Source organism: Triturus cristatus, chromosome 11 (genome assembly GCF_964204655.1).
Source record: "Triturus cristatus chromosome 11, aTriCri1.1, whole genome shotgun sequence".
In the NCBI taxonomy this organism is placed as follows: Eukaryota; Metazoa; Chordata; class Amphibia; order Caudata; family Salamandridae; genus Triturus; species Triturus cristatus.
This window is the reverse complement of record NC_140594.1, coordinates 1174364722-1174385423: the sequence shown is the minus strand read 5'-3', so window position 1 is coordinate 1174385423 and position 20702 is coordinate 1174364722. Positions and strand designations below refer to the sequence as shown.

The 20702-nt window shown below is 46.0% G+C and overlaps 1 protein-coding gene across 4 annotated transcripts in view; it reads left to right on the top strand.

Annotated features, from left to right (window-relative positions):
* The window catches only part of TP63 (tumor protein p63), a 546450-nt gene extending 527266 nt beyond the window's left edge, over positions 1-19184 (top strand). For all 4 annotated transcript variants that reach the window (XM_085635888.1, XM_085635887.1, XM_085635889.1 and 1 more), the window contains one exon: positions 16840-19184. In XM_085635888.1, coding sequence (XP_085492014.1) covers positions 16840-17136 — 297 coding nt within the window. In that variant the 3' untranslated portion in view covers positions 17137-19184. The remainder of the gene's footprint in view (positions 1-16839) is intronic.
* Positions 19185-20702: the final 1518 nt, after the last annotated feature.

Genomic DNA, 20702 nt, shown 5'->3' with positions numbered 1-20702 from the left:
TAAAGGTTTTATGAAGATGCAAATATTGCAGATGCAAACTCTCCAGGATGTGATAGCTCCCAGGTTTGTGGCGGGCCATTATCAATTCAAGGTCTTGTAATTCAGAATAAAATCCACACTATGTTTGAGGCATTTGTGGCTATAGATACACATGCTTAGCATAATCCCGCCATCTGGTGTTGGGCTCAGATATGTGCAAGTTGTTTTTGTTTAAAGAAAGTCTTTTGGTTTACGAGGCATAGTGACTTCTCCTCTTGCTGGTAATGCGCAAGGTCATCAACTCAATTGCTAGATTTTCTTTCACCGTCATGCTACTGACGTGTGCTCTTCTGTTCCGGTTCAATGACGTAGTTGTTTATTCTTTCCATACTGTACAGTCCGTATTGATTTAGATCATGGCTGTTCTCATTCTTTCACATCAGTTCATAAACGTTGACCTAGTCAGTGAGGCTTAAGTCGGCTGTGGACTTCATCTACTAAGTTCCCTCCACACCATGTGCACACAGTGATGGAACAGATGCTATTACGTGTCTGTCCTCACTGCCACGCCAAGTACCCACTCACCGATCTCCATCAGTTGTGTAACTTGTGCCTCTCCACTAATCACGAGGAAGCTACCTGTGAGGCCTGCAGGTCCTTTTGGTTGAAGACGCTGTGCAACTGTAGAGATTAAACTTCTCAAGATGTCCTGCCATAGCGCCAATGACACACCAGATATCTATGGATTGAAGGACGTGCAACAGGAGATACAAGCCCACCAGTCACCCTCTTATAAGGGCACCTTCTCTCCCAAGGACAACTCCAGTTCTGAAATGGGTATGCAGGATCTCACTCCAGGGCAGCCCATGAGTACTTTGCTCATTCTACCCCGACAGACTTCCACGAAGGGTTGCCTACCTCCCTCTGATCGGCCAAAGACTATTGTTAGGCCAGCATTGCCTTTGGGCCATGGTCAGCACTAACTGGCTGTTTTGGACACGCCAGGCAACAGCTCGGTAACGAAAAAAAAGCTCAGGCTACCTGCTTCCGAACCAACTTCTCCTCCATCAGAGTTGAGCTGACCTTCGGAGCCGAAATCTTTGGTGTCAAAACAATGCTCCACCTCAGCTCTGACAATTCCAGCTTCAGACACGAAACTCTTGGCATAAAAAATTCTGGCATTCAACACTTCGACGTAGGAGCTAAAATCACTCATCTTTGGCAAACATGCTCATGGTTTCGATCCGGTGGAACCAGTGCTTCAATGGCTGCAGCAGGAGATAGACTCAAGAAAAAAGCATATCGTGATGCTTCCGGACACTGGTCATATCACTGCGAGACCTACTCATTCAGAGGCAGCTTTGGAAGTCCCAATAACACCAAGGCACAGAAAGAAGGCAGGTAAGGCCACAAGCCAAGTGCACATCAGCCCACCACCAACACCTGCTGCACACGACACTCAATTGCCACCGCCTTCACTTACAGAACGCACACCATACTCTCCAGAGGGTTCCATTCACTCCTACACAGCGAGGGAGGGGAGTTTTCCATCCCATCGCAGGATGAACCGTAGGATTCATACGATGTAGAGCCATCTGCGACCCAGATTTGTATCTCGCTAAACCCTCTCCCCCAGACGACACTACCCCTTACAATGACCTGATAGGCAGAGCTAAAGCTTTCCACTCGGTTTATAAGCATACCGAGCCGTTACAGCATTACTTTTATTTGAAACCCTCTAGCCAATGTTCACAATGTCTGCAGATGCTTGAAGGCATGCTACTCCACACGTCCGACATATTCAGCTACCCTGTTAGGTCGCGAGTCATCACACCCAGGGTTGACAAAAAATATAAAGCATCACCAAGTGACTCCACATACATAAAAGGGTAACTCCCACCTGCCTCAGTAGTTTCCACAACATGTAAGAGGGCTAACTCTCAAACATCTGGTGAGGCACCCTACCAAAGGGAGCAAAAAGATAAATGCCACGGGTAAGAGGATGGCTGCCCAGTCCGCCAGCCACTGGAGGATTGCTAACTTCATTGCCCTCCTATCCCGCTATGGCAGGGCCCACCGGGACGAGAAGGATATCCATCAACATCTCCAAGAGGAGCACAGAAAGAAGGCATGCCAGATTGCCTCTCAGGGAAAGCTAATTTCCAACACCACAATTCACTGTGCTCCTGATGTGGCTGACACTGCAGCTAGAGGCATCAATTCTAGTATCCTCCTTCAGAGGCATGCCTGGCTTAGAGTGTCAGGTTTAAACCCGAGGTTCAGCAAAGCCTTTTGTCTCTTCCCTTCGATGAAGAACACCTTTTTGGTCCCCAGGACGATTCCCTCCTGGAAAAGATAAAGAAGGATAGTGAGACAGCCGAGGTAATAGGGGTGCTGCAAACACCATTGCAACGTTGCTCCTTTCGCCTCTCCTCTTATTGCGGTGGATCCAAGACTACATCCCCTGAGACCTCCACCTGCTTCCAGCGTCGTCCAAATCATCTAACCCAGGGAATACTACAGGGGCTCCTATAGGGGCAATAATTGCAAAAGTAGAGGTAAGGGCAGTTTCACCAAGCCCTCTGCCACCACCACCAAACCCTGACTAGCCAACCGTCTCCCACCCCCCTACTCTCCCCTCCCAACCACCATGGTCATCTACAAGGTTTTTTTCCCCCCACCTGGTGGGACATCACATCCAACCCGTGGGTATTGGATATTATCCAAAATGGTTATTGTCTGGAGCTCACTTCCACACCTTTAAACTTTCCACCTCACAAGTTGCTCAGGGAGAAAATTCAGACTCTCCTCAAAAAAGGGACCATAAAACCAGTGCCAATGCACCTTCAAGGAACAGGAGTCTGTTCACTCAACATCCTTATTCCTAAAAAGGACACTTCTTGAGACCAATCTTGCACCTCAGACTCCTAAACGTATGTATTCTCTCAGAGCACTTTCGCATGGTCACTCTTCAAGATTTCCTTCCGTTACTACCACAAGGCAACTTCATGGCCACATTCAACCTGAAGGACTCCTATTGCCACATTCCTGTTCACCCGGCGCATCGTTGAAACATCAGGTTTGTAAAGTGCTTCCCTTCGGGATCACAACCACCCCCAGGGTTTTCACCAAATGTCTCGCAGTAGTAGCTGCTCAACTGCGCAGACAAAACATTACACATTTTTCCATACTCTTCAAAAGTGCTCCCAACACACTCAGGCTACCATAAACCTACTTCATCAAGTAGGTTTTACCATCAGTGCAGTCAAATCCCACCTCCAACCCCTTCAAATGCAACCCTACCTGGGAGCCATCCTTGACTCAACGGTGTTTAGCTTACCCCAATGCCGTCCGTATTCAGTCCTTCTGGGTGCTCATTCCCCAGTTCCAGCCTCATCAGCAGGTAACCGTGAGGACAGTTATGCATCTCCTCAGTATGATTGCTTTATTCATAGCCACAGTTCCTCATGCCAGACTTAACATGCATCTGCTGCAAGAGTGCTTAGCGCACTAATGAAGTCAAGGGGAGGGTCAATGGGAAGATCTAGTGTTGGTCAGCCGCCATGCTTGCCACTCTCTGCAGTGGTGGAACTCCAACAATCTCCTGAAAGGATGGCTTTCCTAGACCAAGTTCTGCAGAGAACCATAACAGACTCCTCCCTCTCAGGTTGGGGAGCATATTCACAAGATCTGTCTGTCCAAGGGCGCAGGACACTCTGCCAAACACATCTCCATATTAATCACCTGGAGTTGCTAGCTGTTCATCTAGCTCTCAAAGCTTTCCTTCCCCACCTGATTAACAATGTAGTCCAGATCAAAACAGACAACATGACTGTCTGTATTATCTGCAAAAGCAGGTGGTCCCCTAAACTCTCCCATCCAGTCCGGACCATCTGGAGGTGGGCTGTCTGATACATCATTCACCTGTTGGTGGAGCACCTCCCGGGAGTGGACAACGGCTTTGCAGATCTCCTCAGCTGTCAATGCCAACATGTCCAGGGGGGGGTAGCTTCACACCAAGTCCTCCCATACTTCTGACTTTGGGGTCACCCAGACATGGACCTTTTCACCACAGCAAAAAAAGCCAAATGCTCAAACTTCGCGTCTCTGTTCCAACACACTCAGTCCAGGGGCAACACTCTATGGATGAGTTGGTCCTGGATAGTTGCTTACTCCTTTACTCCTCTCCCACTGCTTCCGTTTGTGGTTCACAAACTTTGCAGACATCTCACTGTCATCCTAGTGGCTCCCACATGGATGTGCCAACCATGGTTCACCACACTCCTAGAACGATCAGTAGTTCCCCACGAGGTACTGATTAACAGGCAGGACCTTCTCACACAGAACCATGGAGAAATCAGAACCTATATCCCAGGTCCCTCAACCTAGCGATCTGGCTCCTGAAGTCTTATAGTTTTGTTTTATAAATCTACCGAATTCTTGTATGGACATTCTCAAAGAAGCAGGCAGGCCCACTTCTTGTGCCTGTTATGCTGCAAAGTGGAAAATATTTGTTAATTATAGTCAATCTAAACACATTGATTCTTTAAGAGCCAATGTTGAAGATTTTGTTTATTTATTTCATTAACATACCTCCGGTCTAGCTGTTACATCTATGAGGCTACACCTAGCTGCAGTAGCCACATAGCTACAAAAGATAGCATACTTCCCTGTTCAGTATTCCAGTCATTAAAGCCTTCCTCGAAGGTCTCAAAAGAGTAATTTCTCCTAGGGTGTCCCCAGCTCCCACTTGGAATCTGAAAAATATAATAATAAGATTAATGGGCCCTCCATTCGAGCCCCTCCACTTCTGCCCCCTCCAGTTTTTATCCCGGAAGCAAACATTACTGGTTGCTATCAATTCACTCAGACGTGTCAGTAAGCTTCAGGCATTAACTTTAGAAGAATACTTCTTTCAACTACATAACAATAGGGTGGTACTGTGTATCAATCCAAGATGTCTTCCAAAGGTGGTGTCTCCATTTCACCGTAATCACTCTAATGAATTGGCAATATTCTTTCCCCAACCAGACTTAGTTGTGGACAGTGCTCTACACACCTTAGATGTAAAACGAGCCCTTATTTATTATATTGATAGAACCAAATCATTTAGAAAAACACAACAGCTCTTTGTTGCCTTTTCAAAACCACACAAAGGAAGGTCCATTTCTAAATAAGGCATTGCACTTTGGAATGAACTTTACCTATCCCTCCTAGAGCTCACGCCATTCGTAAAAAATAAAAACAATTAAAAATAAAAATTCAGTGGCCTTTTGAGGAAATGTACCTCTTGCTGCCATATGTAATGCAGCTACATGGTCTAAACCGCATACATTTTCTAAACATTACTGTGTAGATGTACTGGCTCGTCAACAAGCCAATGTGGGCCAAGCATATCTACGTACACGATTTCAAACAACTGCAGCCCCCAGAGGTAAGCCACTGCTTATAGAGGAGGACTGCTTTACAGTCTGTGCTAAGCATGTCTCTATTACCACACACGCCTCGAACTGAAAATGTTATTTACCCAGTAAGTATCTGTTTGTGGCATGTAGTGCTGTAGATTCACATGCACCCACCCTCCTTCCCGGACACCGGTGTTTGTTGCAGTTACTTTTATACGTTATTGCAAATTCCTTCAACATGAGCATCTCACTATACTGCACTATGCTTCACATTCCATCCTCACCCTTCTTGTGGGAAAATAATCTAACCATGGAGTTGGACTATGTGTGTTATCAGTTAGAGGAGGAGTCACTTTAGCTCGTGACTCAAGACTTTCTTCAAACAAAAACAACTTGCACACAACCAAGCTCAACGCTAGATGGGATTATGCTAAGCATGAGAATCTACAGCACTAAATGTCACAAACAGATGCTTACTGGGTAAGTAAAATGTTTGTGTGTGTGTATATATATATGTTATGTTATTGGGTTTTTATAACGCGCGCAGCTTCTCCTGGGAGTGTCCCGGCACGAGCCTATGAGGTGCTAGTTAAGAAGAGATTAAAACAGAAAAGTTTTGAGCTGTTTCTTAAATTGCCCCAGCTCCTGGATTCTGCGCAAAGAAAAGGGCAAGGAAGTCCAAGCCGTGGCTGCCCTAACGGCAAGAGATCTTCCCCCCCCCCCCATTCTTTGAAGGCGCACACGGGGAACCTGTGCAAGCAGCTGAGATGACTATCTCAAATGTCTGGCAGGCGTGTAGAAAGCAAAGCGCTTCCTGAGGTATGCAGGTCCTCCAGCATACAAAGCACGATGCGTTATGACCAGGGCCTTAAACTTAACGCGTTTCATAACAGGTAGCCAGTGCAGCATACGCAGATGATGCTTGACGCTCTTTCTAATGGGAATGTTGAGCACCAGCCTAGCTGCTGCATTCTGGACCACCTGCAGTTTTTTAAGAGTGTAATCAGGAAGGCCCAGCTACAACCCATTGGCATAGTCTACTCGAGAAAGGATCAGTGCCCGAGTCACTGTTTCCTTCGCTGTCCTTGGTAACAGTGAAAGGAATTTCTTGAGGGACTTTAATATCCCAAAGCAACTCCCGGCCAATTTTTTAATCTGGGTCGAGAAGGACAGCTGCTCGTCGACACAGACGCCCAGATTTTTTACTGGTAGTCCAGAAGAAGATGGCATAGGATAGTCTGAGAGATTCCCTGAACTGGGGGGGAACTTTCCATAAAGGAGGATTTCGGACTTATACTCATTACATTTGAGTTGGGCGGCACAGAGCCATTGAAAAACAACTGTCAGACACTCTTTCGCCTTCAAAGTAGAGTACTCAGATTTACCCCAGGTGAACAGAAGCTGGGTGTCATCGGCGTAAGCAATGATCTTGGCACCCTGCTCTTCCGCTAATTGGACCAGAGGTGTGTTACGTTACAGGGAATTTGTTAAGCGCACGTTCACCAACGGTTTCTTGGCGCTAAGAGATGCATGAGACAGCGGAGGAAGAGAGCCAGTTGTCGTAGGCCTGAGAGAACAGCCAGGTCTTCAGCAGTTTTCTGAATGAGACATAGGGGGTGGATGTCCTCAACTCAAGCGGGAGCGAGTTCCAGAACTGCGGGGCCAATTCTCCAAAGCGAGCACCGCCCAATTTTTTGCGTTTGAATGTGGGGGTGACTAGCAAATTCAGGTGGGCGGATCAAAGGTGACGTAGTTATTAGATTAGGGGGCTCAAGGAGGACCACTGCGGCGCTCCAGTGGTCACAGATTGGGGTGGAGACGAGAAAGGCGGGAGCTAGACCTGTTGCGAATGCCCCTCAAGGAAGGATTTCAGCCACCTCCAGGCCAGCCCAGAGATACCTATGTCCGCCAACCGAGCCAAAAGCAGTGCATGGGAACGGTATCAAATGCCGCCGACAAATCCAGCATTATGAGAGCTGCACTTCATATATATACCGACAAATCCAGCATTATGAGAGCTGCACTTCATATGTGTGTGTATATGTATGTATATATATATATATATATATATATATATATATGTTCGAGGCATATGAGCTGCTGCAGTCACATTATTGCATTAGATCGCCGCCTAGTGTTGGGTCCGGATGTTGCACGTTGTTGTCTTAGAAGAGTCTTCGAGGTCTCACGAGATAGGTGACTCCTCCCCTGGACTACAGTGCGCATGTACAGCACCTCCATCGTCAGATTGTTTTTTTCCGCCATCGGGTTCGGATGTACTTCTGCGACGCCAACTTCGACTCCGAAGTTTTCAACTTTATTCACAGCAAATCAAAAGTATCTCGACGGGATTGCTCTCCGGTCGGTACCCTACAACTTTACAAGACTTTATTTCCCATATTTTCATCGACGCAGGCCTCCGGGCCTATCGACGCCACGTGGGCCTCGGGCCCATGGAAAGGACCCCCTTCAAAAAATGCCCCCAGTGCGGTGCTAAATACCCACACACGGATCATCACCCAGTGTGCAACAAATGTCTATCTCCGGAGCATATGGAAGAAGACTGTTCAGCTTGCGCACTCTTCCGTTCCAAAAAGACAATCAGGAACCGGAGGGCCCATTGACAAGCGATGCATCGACAAGCACCGGCACCGGACGATATCTTCGACGACCCCTCGGATGCCGAGGACTCGGACGACCTACAACTCGTCACAGTCGAAGAATCGGACTCAGATGACCCAATCCCAGCGGGGCAGCACGTGAGTACCGATGCCCCTGTCCCAATCACCCCACATAAGGCTCCGGTCAAGACATCGCCACAAGGTCTTCGTCACGATCGAAACATCCCTTCGGAAGCCCCACCCTCGGGCCCGGCTCCGAAGATAATAGAAAAGCCTTACGGTAGCTCGGGACCAAGCAAACCGCATCTCCCAACACCAAAAATGCCTTCGGCGCCGAGAAAAACACATACGGCACCAACTCCGGCACCGAGAGACTCGACTGTTCCCAAAAACGTCGAGCCGAAGCATCTCGAGCCGAAAACGGTCGATCCCAAGAAAAATATCGACCCGAAAAAGACAAACGACTCCAAAAAGGTCACGAGCCTTAAAAACAGATCGAACCCAAGAAAACGGTCGATCCGAAAAAGGACGTCTAAGTCAATAAAGCTCCCGAACCGAACAAAAACAAGGTTCCCGAGCCAAACAAGTCGAAGCCGAAGCCTACAAAACCTTCGACTCCCAATAAGAAAAACCACAAATCTTCGGTGCCGAAACCACCAAATACAGAGGAGGAGCTGTTTTATCCGGATCCTGTCGATCCAAAACAGAAAGAAATCGTCATTGACCTTAACACAGGTCATGTGGTGCTCCACAAGAGGAAAATTCCTCCTACCTTACCCGCTCCTATTCCTCTTAAAAGGAAGGACATTGCTACTTCTCCTATTCGACCTGTTACTCCTCCTCCTTCCTCTCCTATTATGCCTTATGTGCCATACACACCTCCCATGCCTCAACAGCCTGATGGGGACCCAGATGATGACATAAATAGTGATCCACAAGACCCCTATGAAGATCCTGATGACACAAATCCCAACCAGGACACATGGGGAGACCCATATTCACCGGACAATAACCCACCTATTCTAGACCCCACACCATATCCTTCAAAACCGTCCCCTCCTGACGAGACCATTGCATTCCATCAGTTAGTAGACAGAGCTACTAGTTTCCACGGGGTAGATATGCATGCTGACCCTATGGAAGAGGATTTCTTGCTGGACACCTTCCCAACCACAGAAAGAAGTGTACGCACATTACCCATGCTCAAAGGGGTTTTAAAACATGCACCAGAAATATTCAAAGACCCAATTAGGGCTAGAATACTCAACCCTAGGGTAGAAAAGAAATATAGAGCAGCACCCTCCGACCCTACATACTTCAAGGGTCAACTACAGCTTGATTCTCTAGTAGTCGCTAATGCAAGAAAAAGGGCTAACTCACAAACCACTGGTGACGCTGCACCACCAGAAAGAGTCCAAACTACTAGAGGCATCTGGGAATAGGGTGGCTTCACAAGCAGCCAACACCTGGAGAATAGCTAACACACAAGCATTGTTAGCTAGATATGACAGGGCGCACTACGACAAGTTAGAGGAGCTGCTACAACATCTCCCTGAGCCATATAAACAACAGGCAAATGACCTTATCCAAGAAGGAAAGTTTATCACTAATGCTTCAATAAAGTGTGCTCTAGATGCAGCTGACACAGCCTCTAGAACAGTCAATACAAGCGTGATGTTAAGGAGAGACACGCATGGCTTCGCATATCAGGTTTCAAACCAGAGGTGCAAACCACTATTCTCAATCAACCCCTTAACCAAGATTTCCTGTTCGGGCGGGAAACAGATGTCCTATTAGACAAAATGAAAAAGGACACTGACACCGCTAAATCTATGGGTGCACTGTAGTCTTATCAATCCAAACGTTCCTTTCGTAGATCCTCCTATAGAGGTACAGGGAGAGGGAATAACACACAAACCTCTCAAACTTTCCAAACTACCTCTCAAAACACATTTCACAGAGGCAGAGGAGGATATAGAGGAAACAATACCAAAGGCAGAGGTAGAGGTAACAACAACAACCGTACCTCCACCACTCCCAAACAGTGACCTCCTACACCTGCCTCCAGACCTCTTAACACCAGTCGGAGGCAGATTATCACAGTTCCTACCTGTCTGGGAATCCATCACAATAGACAGGTGGGTGAAGCAAATTATCCATTCTGGTTACTGTGTGGAACTTACATCTACCCCACCCAACATACCACCCAAACACAGACCAATGTCAGAGGAATATACCATACTATTGCAAGAGGAGGTCTTAGCAATGCTCCAAAAGCACGCTATAGAACCAGTTCCTCTGCGACAACATGGGAAGGGAGTTTACTCTCTCTATTTCCTAACCCCAAAAAGGACGGCTCCCTCAGGCCCATTCTCGACCTTCGTCCCCTCAATCAATATATACACTCCGATCATTTTCACATGATCACACTCCAACAAGTACTACCACTATTACAGCAAGGCGACTTTCTCGCCGCGCTAGATCTAAAAGATGCATATTTTCACATACCTATTCATCCCGCACACAGGAAATACCTCAGATTTGTAGTGCAGGGACAGCACTACCAATTCAAAGTCCTACCCTTCGGAGTAACAACAGCACCAAGGGTGTTCACAAAATGCTTCGCAGTAGTGGCAGCACATCTACGGAGACAACATATTCATGTGTTTCCATATCTAGACGATTGGCTGATAAAAGCCAAATCACATCACCAATGCCTGCAACACACAGTGACCACAATCCATCTATTACACAACCTGGGATTTTCCCTCAACTACCCAAAATCCCATCTACAACCCTCCCATATACAGCAGTATCTGGGAGCAACTATAGACTCCACAGTAGCAAAGGCTTACCCAGCTCCAGCCAGAATACAAAACATTCAAGCAATGATCCTAACATTCCAACCTCAAACTCTTTTGACAGCAAGAGTGTTTATGCAACTCATAGGCATGATGGCATCTTGCATATTCTTAGTCTCACATGCTCGGCTACAAATGCGTCCCATACAAGAATGCCTAGCAACACAATGGAACCAGGCTCAAGGGAAACTAAAGGACCTAGTGTTGGTAGATAGTCGTACCCATCGCTCTCTGCAGTGGTGGAACACACAAAACCTTTCAAAAGGACGACTGTTCCAAGAGCCAGTTCCACAAGTGGTGTTGACAACGGACGCATCACTCACAGGGTGGGGAGCCCATCTACTTCAACATACAGTGCAAGGTCTATGGACACCGCACCAAAAAATACACCACATAAACTATCTAGAATTACTGGCAATCTTTCAAGCAATTAAAGCTTTTCAAAAACACATAGCCAACAAGACTGTTCTAGTCCGGACGGACAATATGACAGCAATGTTCTATATACAGAAACGGGGGGGACACACACTCTGCAGCTATCACAACTAGCGCAAAGTATATGGAGATGGGCCATTCCACAAAACATCCATCTTCTAGCAGAACATCTCCCAGGAGTAAATAACCAGATAGCAGACCTATTGAGCAGACACAGTCAACAGATCCACAAATGGGAAATTCACCATGAAGTACTACTCCAATTCTTTCAAACATGGGGACACCCAGACATAGATCTGTTTGCCACAAAGGAAAACGCAAAATGCCCATCCTTCGCCGCCAGGTTCCCACACCCGCAGTCAAAGGGCAATGCGATATGGATGAACTGGTCAGGCAGATTTGCATACGCTTTTCTTCCAACCCCACTCATTCCGTTAGTGGTACGCAAACTAAAGCAACAGCCACTTACGATGATCCTAGTTGCTCCCACATGGGCACGACAACCATGGTACACAACACTCCTAGAACTCTCTGTAGTCCCTCATCAAAGACTACACCTCTCTCCAAAACAACTCACACAGAACCATGGAGAGATAGAACACCCATCCTGAAGTCTTAGAGTTCGGATTCCTTAACCTGCCTCCTGATTGTATGAATATCATCAAAGAGGCAAGACGTCCCACTACCAGAGCCTGTTATGCAAACAAATGGAAAAGATTTGTTATTTACTGCCAAAATAATCAAATCAATCCACTAGACGCTTCTGTCCAAAACATAATTTGTTATCTACTACACTTACAAAGATGTAATCTAGCATATTCATCTATAAGATTACACCTAGCGGCTATTGCAGCATACCTCCAGAACAGACAACACGTGTCTCTTTTCCGAATACCACCCATTAAGGCATTTATGGAAGGGCTCAAAAGAATAATCCCTTCAAGAGTTCCACCTTCCCCAGTCTGGAATCTTAACATTGTACTAACTAGACTTATGGGTCCACCCTTTGAGCCTCTACATTCTTGCGAATTACAGTTCCTAACATGGAAGGTAGCATTTCTAATAGCAATCACTTCACTCAGAAGAGTGAGTGAATTGCAGGCACTAACAATTCAAGAACCTTTCATGCAAATACACCAAAATAAGGTAGTTCTCAGAACAAACCCTAAATTCCTACCAAAGGTCCTAACTAGTTTTCACATTAACCAATCAATTGAGTTACCTGTCTTTTTTCAAAAACCACAGTCAGTAGCTGAAAGAGCACTCCACATACTGGATGTCAGAAGGGCTCTACTCTACTTCATAGACAGAACTAAACCATTTAGGAATACAAAACAATTGTTTGTGTCTTTCTGTCAACCTCATAAGGGTAACCCTATTTCAAAGGCAGGGATAGCCAGATGGATAGTTAAGTGCATACAAATGTTATCAAAAAGCTAAACGCACATTAACTATTCCCCCAAGAGCACATTCCACGTGCAAAATGGGGGCATCCATGGCTTTTCTAGGGAATATCCCCTTAGAAGACATTTGTAAGGCAGCTACATGGTCTACCGTACATACCTTCACTAAACACTATTGTGTTGATGTGCAAGCCAAACAACAAGCTTCTGTAGGTCAGGCTGTCCTTAAAACACTTTTCCAGACTACTGCAACTGCCACCGGTAACCACCACTAGAGGAGGAACTGCTATACAGTCTATGCAATAATGTGACTGCAGCAGCTCATATGCCTCGAACGGTAAATGCTACTTACCAGTATGCATCTGTTCTTGGCATGTAGAGCTGCTGCAGTCACATGCCCACCCTCCTCCCTGGTGCCGGGCACACTTGCAGTACTATCCTACTTAGATACATTTACATGGACACCTTTCTTTCTATTACTATCCTCCTTCTTTGCCACAATGGTGAAAAAAACAATCTGACGATGGAGGTGCGGTCCATGCGCACTGTAGTCCAGGGGAGGAGTCACCTATCTCGTGAGATCTCGAAGACTCAGCTCCTATATAGAGCACCAGCGACACTCTAGATCTGCTCACCTCAAATGTCTGTTTTTCTAGCAAAGTTTTTAAGCATAGGATTAGCACAGTGCCATCCACGCTGAGCTAGAAAGGGACAAAGTATTTTTCCATTTACACTACAAAGTCTTTAAGCATAGCATTAGCTAGTTCCATCCATGCTGTGGTGTAAAATGACAAAAACTTTGCTAGAAAAACATAACCACGTTCAAGCTCCCAGTCTCCACTGTGACAATTACAACCAATACCTCACACATGGGCTACAATGCACACCCGCCCGGCTTATAAACCACACGTCATTTGATGATATAGGACAGAGTCAAACTCATAAATGTGTTATAGCACAAGACTGTTCCTTGCATTAAATGTCTTTCAAAGCCAAACACAGAGCAAACTTGTGCAGATGCAGTCATTACCACAGCAATGCTGAATGAAAACAAGATCGTGGGGGGGTTCGTAAAAGGCTTACTTGCTGTCAAGGCTACCTCCGTTCATTTCACAATGGGCTAGTGAAAAGGTTACTGGTGGTACATCAATTACCAGACTACAGAAACCTAGAAACAGACCGGTTAAGCTGTTATACAGGCATATCTCTTGACTGAGAGGTAGAACAGGGGGGTTCTGCAAAGCAAGGAGGACACCAAGCAGGGATCTGTTTATAGTCAAACAAAACCCACAATTCCACAACATTGCATCCAAATACCCACCCCCTCGGTCTCCAGGAAATGCTCTGTCAATTCAGTGCTGCAGGATATTTGCCTACGCTTTTCCGCTCAAGTCCCAACGATACTGGTAGTCCTCAATAAATGCAGGTCTTCATACCCGACTTTAATATTATTAGCTCCACAGAGGGTCAGATGACCGTTGTATTCTCGCCTCATGACGCACCGCAATACATCAGGAATCTTCCAGTTTTTCCAAATAACTAACAGTAAAGAATTTACCATCCAGAGCGAAAAGGCCTTCAGCTTAGCAGCATGGCTCCCCATGTCGTAGGATTTCAGTGTACCAAAAAAAAGATGTACTAAAGTTATGGAGGGGCCTGGCCGTAGATGTTATGCAACTGAATGGCCTGGTTTCTTATTGGTAGAGCTAATGGTGTGCAGTAGCGGCCACTCGTATTGTGAAGTGGTGGGAGGGGGAAACACAAACAAATAAAACAGAATGATGAATAAATAAAATAGCACCTGCTCTAATGGCCACTGCCTTGTCCCCAATCCTCGCGTCCTGTCCAGGAACTGCTGCACACTTCGCAGGCTCTCCGCTCCCAATCTCAGTGCTATTTGCAGCATGAGAGCAGCGCTGGGATTGGTCTCAGTGCCCTGGTTTGGCGCTCAGACATGGACTTGGGAGTCTGTGTTGGTTCTCCATCCAGAGGGCAGTCCAAACCGTCATGCACACTTAGCAGTGCCCACCACTCCCCTGGTGCTGCGGCTCACTATGGAGGGACCTCGGCACGCAGGATGAAAAATAAAATGATAATACAATAGTTTTATTATCATATTATTTCTGTCCTTTGCCTCTGCTGGCTTTCAGCAGGGGGCGACGCTCCTCCGCCACAACGGAGGAGACGCCCTTGATGTTGTGACAAATGAATGACACATGATTCCGTGTTCGAGGTCATTGTTGGACTTGAAACGATCACTGACTGCGTTTGTCAGGAATAGCGTCATACACACATCGATAGTCAGCACCTCCTCGTTCTGTCATTAAGAGATTTTTGGAGTGAGATAAAAGAATGAGTCCTTCACAGTCACTCCCTACAGCAGTGTGGATTCTCCAACCATTGTGTCAATAAACCTGACGAAGTCACCCTTTGAACCTGTAGATAACCCAAATCCGCAGGTATGAACACTGAAGAGAACAATCCTCTTTGGGATAAGGCCATTGCACACAGCGAATCAGATTCAAGCGCTAACTTCCTAATGAAAGGGTGATTATGAGAGCTCTAGCATTCATTGCAAAGGCTGTCGCTAACATTTGTGTGAACAATTGTCCTCTGTCTTCCATCGCCTCACCACCGCAGCAGAGGAGCCAGTCATCGATGAGATGTTAGGAGAAGACTCATGCAGGAGATCTGAAGTGAGGCAACTTCAGCAGGTTCTGGCAGCGCGCTCCCATCCAGTCCCAGAAAGGGCAGTTCGTAGGGGAGCTTGGGCAGGCTGGAGTGTGCATAGGTTTGTGAGTCCCAGGTAAAACCAGGGCTGCACTGTGAGAGAGAAAGGGAGATGTGAGCGAGAGAGAGCACTCCACCGACTTTTGACGTCCCCACAAAACGTGGATTAAATGTTCCTGACCCAAGCAGTAGATGGTGGTGTAAGGCAGAGCATGCGACTCGAGGTGCTTCAAGATGCAGAGCTGTTGTCACAGATCAGTAACTCGTTTATTCGCATTGAACTCCCTCCAAACCTGACGCTATAGAAGAGCGGCTGTGAATGCCAGTCAGTCTTGCTGTAAACAGGAGCTAAAGTCTTCGGAGGGCCACGGCTTGGAGGGAGTCCTTCTGAGAAGATGGCATATTCCAAACTAAGGGGAAATGGAAACTTACCGTGCCTATTATGTCTCCATGGCTGTTTTCTGACTGTTGGCAATATTAAAGCTTGATGAATGTATCACACTTAGGAGATGTATCGCTTTAGTGTTCTGTAGCTCTTTCATTTTACGGCTGCTTCCTTTTTTTTGCCAAATGTAGTCTAAATAAAGTCCATTGTACGCACACGGTTGTAAAACCCGTTTCAGGATTTTCAACATACTCCTCATCACATAAGCTTTTCTGCAGATGCGTGAAGCACATCACACTACTTGGTACAAAGGCTCCCACAAATATCTATTTTTGGCCTGCATTTGTTGCAGCATTGCCAGGGAGCCCAGTGTCCGGGAGTAATTCCCTTCATTATTCACAAGAGCCTTAGATATGAATGTGCTTCTATAATGAGCCGGGCACTGATCCCATGTCACTACCAGGCTGCCTCTTATGCTGGCTTCATGGACAGTGCATTAGTCTGGAGTAGGCACTAAAATGCTGTAGATGGGGAGGATTTTAATCCCTCAACAAAGAGGCAATTAAAAAATACCATATAAATGTCCTCAAAAAAAAGGAGCGTGGTGGCCACCAAAGTTAACGTTTGATTGCCCCTGAAACCAACACCTCATTACACCAAATATAGGCACCAAATGCTCCAAACACAAGCCTTCGTCATGAAAATAAGCTTCAAGGTGTGCTGAGACTCCGCGTTAATATTTGGCATTCGTGAACCATCATCGCTACTGCAGCGGTAGGTCCACAGCACAGCCAGTGTCCAGCTCATGCTACACTGCTGGTCAGTGCAGACCTTGCATAAGTATATAGCAACACTGACCTCTCAGCTCGTCATTGAAGTCATCAGTGACGGAAATTCAGCAGAATCTAATCTGTGCCTTTATTTTGTCAGCATTGTTTATTTTAAGTTCTGCCTTCTGCGCTGGTAGCCCCTGGTGCGCTTATTGACTGCTCTAAAATGATCCTTTGCTCTCCTCCTCAGGACCTGGTGAGTCTGAAGATCCCCGAACAGTTCCGCCACGCCATCTGGAAGGGTCTCCTGGAGCACCGGCAGGTTCATGAGTTTGCAACTCCACCCCACTTGCTTCGCACCACCAGCAGTGCTTCCACTGTGAGCATTGGCTCCAACGAATCCAGGGGGGAGCGGGTCATAGACGCAGTTCGCTTCACGCTCAGGCAGACAATCTCCTTCCCGCCCAGAGACGACTGGAACGACTTCAATTTTGACATTGATGCTCGAAGAAACAAGCAGCAGCGCATCAAGGAAGAAGGAGAGTGACCAAATGGAATGGACCGCGACCAGATGGAATGGACCGCGCCATGCAGGGCCTCCGGGTCATGAGACAAGAAGCCCTTATTCCATGCCAAAGCGCCATTTTCCAAACCACTGACCTGCACTTAAGACTCCTAGAGTGAGCAGAAGGGGCCATCTTCCAGCAGTGTGTCCCGTGCATCCTTTTTTTGCAAAGAAAACTTCTGTTTTGGCTTCATTTTGTTTTTTTTGCTTGCAAAAAGTCAAAGTTGGAGTTTGAACTGGCGCGTTACTGCCTCCAGCATCTTTTGTAATGTTTTGTAAATATATATCTATAAACAAATAGGTATATCTTTTTTTTTCTTTTGGTAATTTAACTAAAAAAGAGTAAGTTGCACTTATTGCTGGGACAGCGTTGAACACATGCGGTGCTTGCTAAATAAGCTGCCTGTCGTATTTGGGTGATGTAGATAAACATGGTCAACTGCATTTGTAGTCAAAGAATGTTTTAGTGAACTCTGAAAGGAGCACTGGGTACCCTAAGTGTTGTAACACTGTGCAGTTAGCAGTGTTCTACTTGTCCTGAAGGGCAATACCATGCCAGACTGCACTGCACTATTGTCTCATTTCATTACGTTTTCTGAATGGAGCTGCAAAGATTCCCCTTAGCCAGCAATCGTGGTCCACGGTTTTCTTGCAAAAGAGTTTCTTCGAATAAGCACCATAAACATTGGTCACCAGTGTGAAGACTAACATTTCTTCTGCTTCCTCGTGGAGCCATGAGATCTGTCGAGATCCATACACATTTCTCACACTTCTCCTAAACACACACACAGACACACTCTACCTGCCACTTCTCTTCTAATTCTAACTCTTCCCTTTTCTCTTACCCGCCCATCTGGGAACTTGGCTTTCAGCAAGGTTTAACGTTATTGAAAGTAGTCTCTCCCAGCAGGTTCTTTTTTTCTGTTCAGTCTGATGTGGCATAGACACAACCATGTGAGTGTTGCTGACATTTGAAGATGTGCGGGGGTTCCTAGATTCAAATGCACCAGTATCACGGATGTTAATTTCTGAACTGCTGATCACTAATATTGTTTGAAAGTGTTGGCGTACACACGCCTAAGCGCTGGGACAGACACTGCTATTTGTACATAGACACTGTGTAAAGCTGTAAATACTCATTCATATGTGTAATACGACTTTGGAAGTGAACTGTTGACTTGTATTCACTTTGTATACCTGTTTTTCAAGACATCAAATTGTGAGAGTTTTTCAGGTCACTGTCTTCGTGGAACAGCTTGTGTTATGTTATGATTGAAAAAGGTGTGTGATCTGCATGGATCTCACTGAAAGCACGGCAAGACCATGGCACACCTTGACATGTGTGGATCTATTGTGCATTGCTTCAGAGAGGTTAGTGTCCAGGATTTCAAAGTGCTTGCTATCAGCCTTCTGCCCGGAAGGTCCTGAGATGCATTCCATCTCCCACAATACTAGACCTCTTGGAAGCCATCGCAAGCTTTTAGGGCTGCACTAACTCTGGTCAGGTGGTGCTCCCTAGGCCAGTGCCGAGACCACCACTGGTTGGCTTATCAAGCTCATTTCCTCACACTAGACGACATGCTTCTGTTGTACACTAAGGATCAAGAATTCAAAAGGAGGTGAAGAGGACAAATTCCCAATAAAACAATGTTTAAAGCTATATTGGGATACTTCAGTATTTTCTTTCGTGCCCCTTGTATGTCCGGTTTTAGAGTGTTTCCTGATGGCAACGTTTTGTATACAGCACGTCTCTACCATATGTTGATATGCAGATATGTTTCCGCACTGTGCCTAAATGTATGGTACATATTCCATGTGGAGCAAAAAATATGCTGTGAAAAAATATTGACTAGATTGCAGAAAGGTCCCTTGGTCAAGTGCGTGCTCAAAGCATGGTCGGATAGGTATATCTTTTCTTTTTTTGTGTTGTAAATGATTCTTTTTTTATTACATTGTCTCTCGCACATATGATTTGTACAAACTTATTGGTAAAGTTTTATACATTTCGTAAATAAAGAGTTGCATCTGAATTTTGTTTTAAGCGTTTTTTTAATTTCTCTATTTTAGCAGTAAAGAACGTTAGAAAATCTACAATACTCTGAACTCGTGCAGGTCCTGGGGCTTCATTAGCCACGTCCTTTTGTATAACCACTTCTTGGCAAGACACAACTCTATCATCTGCTCAGCCTGCACAGCTCACAAACAAACAAATCCTCAAGCCAGATATGTCCCCAATCCAGAAACAAGTGCCATGTCAAAGCAGGGGCCAACTCCTATTTGCAAAATGACTCCTATTTTATAGAGGATCACATATTTGTTTCACCTCAGACCTCAGGAAAATCCCAAACCCCTTGCAACATTGAGGGGAAGGAAATTCGTAAAGATGCAAAATTTGCCACCTCCTAACTGAGAACCATAGGCCAGGCCTGAAATTCTCATCACTTTAAACCACTACCGTACCAATTATCATTGGCAAGTACTTTAGGCAGGATAGCACTTCTGTCTGTGAATTTGATAGAATTTAGCTTGCTTTAAATGTTGGTATAGAAAGTCATTGTTCTAAGGAAGGATATAGACGCTCTTACTGTAGCTTATTTAAAATGTATCAAGTACTACCAAGAACATAAGGTTGAACAGCTAATCAACAACCATCTGCAGTTCTCAAAATGTCTTCTACACATGCTCTCGTAGAAAACTATTTTGGATGCACCTGCATCTCTTCTCGAATGCACCCCAAAATGTGACAATCTGATAGGGATTTCTAGTCGCAGATTCCTTACCTTAGAATTATCCCCGTGGATCAGAATGGGTCCAGAGATTTTTCAGATCAAGCCCATTACGTGCCAGTAGGACGCATCCTCCATCCCTGTGTGGCGTTGTCCGGTCAGAAGTGACGTGCACCGCGCCACTATAGATGCCACCCCAGCGCACTGATCCACACCATCAGCGTGGATCTGGATTGAGCTCCCCTAAGTCATGTTTTGACTGAATTATTCCGACTTTTTGTCCAACATTTCACCGGTGTGTCTTTTTCCCAGCTTTTTGGGATATGTTCCCTAAAAAACAAACTGGTTTTAAACCTTGTGGTACCCGTCACAGGCAAATGGCTATGAAGACCCCCACTTGGTGTGCCTTTGTCTAGGTCCAGTCGGCTCCAGAAACTAGTCGGAATTGAAACCGGAGCTTCATTATCCTGAAAGGCGCTGTGAGGAGCACAAATGGAGGGGGCCTGAGGATCCCTACAGTTTTACCGACCCCCTAGAAGATAACTGTTATGAGGAACTGGCTGGTCTGTGGTATGGATGCCTCTATAGACACTGGTTTCCTCTCAACCCTATCACAGTGGCCAGTGGAGAAAGAGGCCTCCTTTGCAATGGTGATCTGGAGGGTGACTGAGGTTTTGGACCTGATACTGTACACTGTGGAAGTGAAAACTGGCATGATAGACATCTAGCTACAGATCCCTTACGTTTGAATTTCCCCAGGCGTTAGACTGGATCTGAAAGATTTTTCGTGAGCAGTACCCCTGCACACCGGTATGCGGCGAT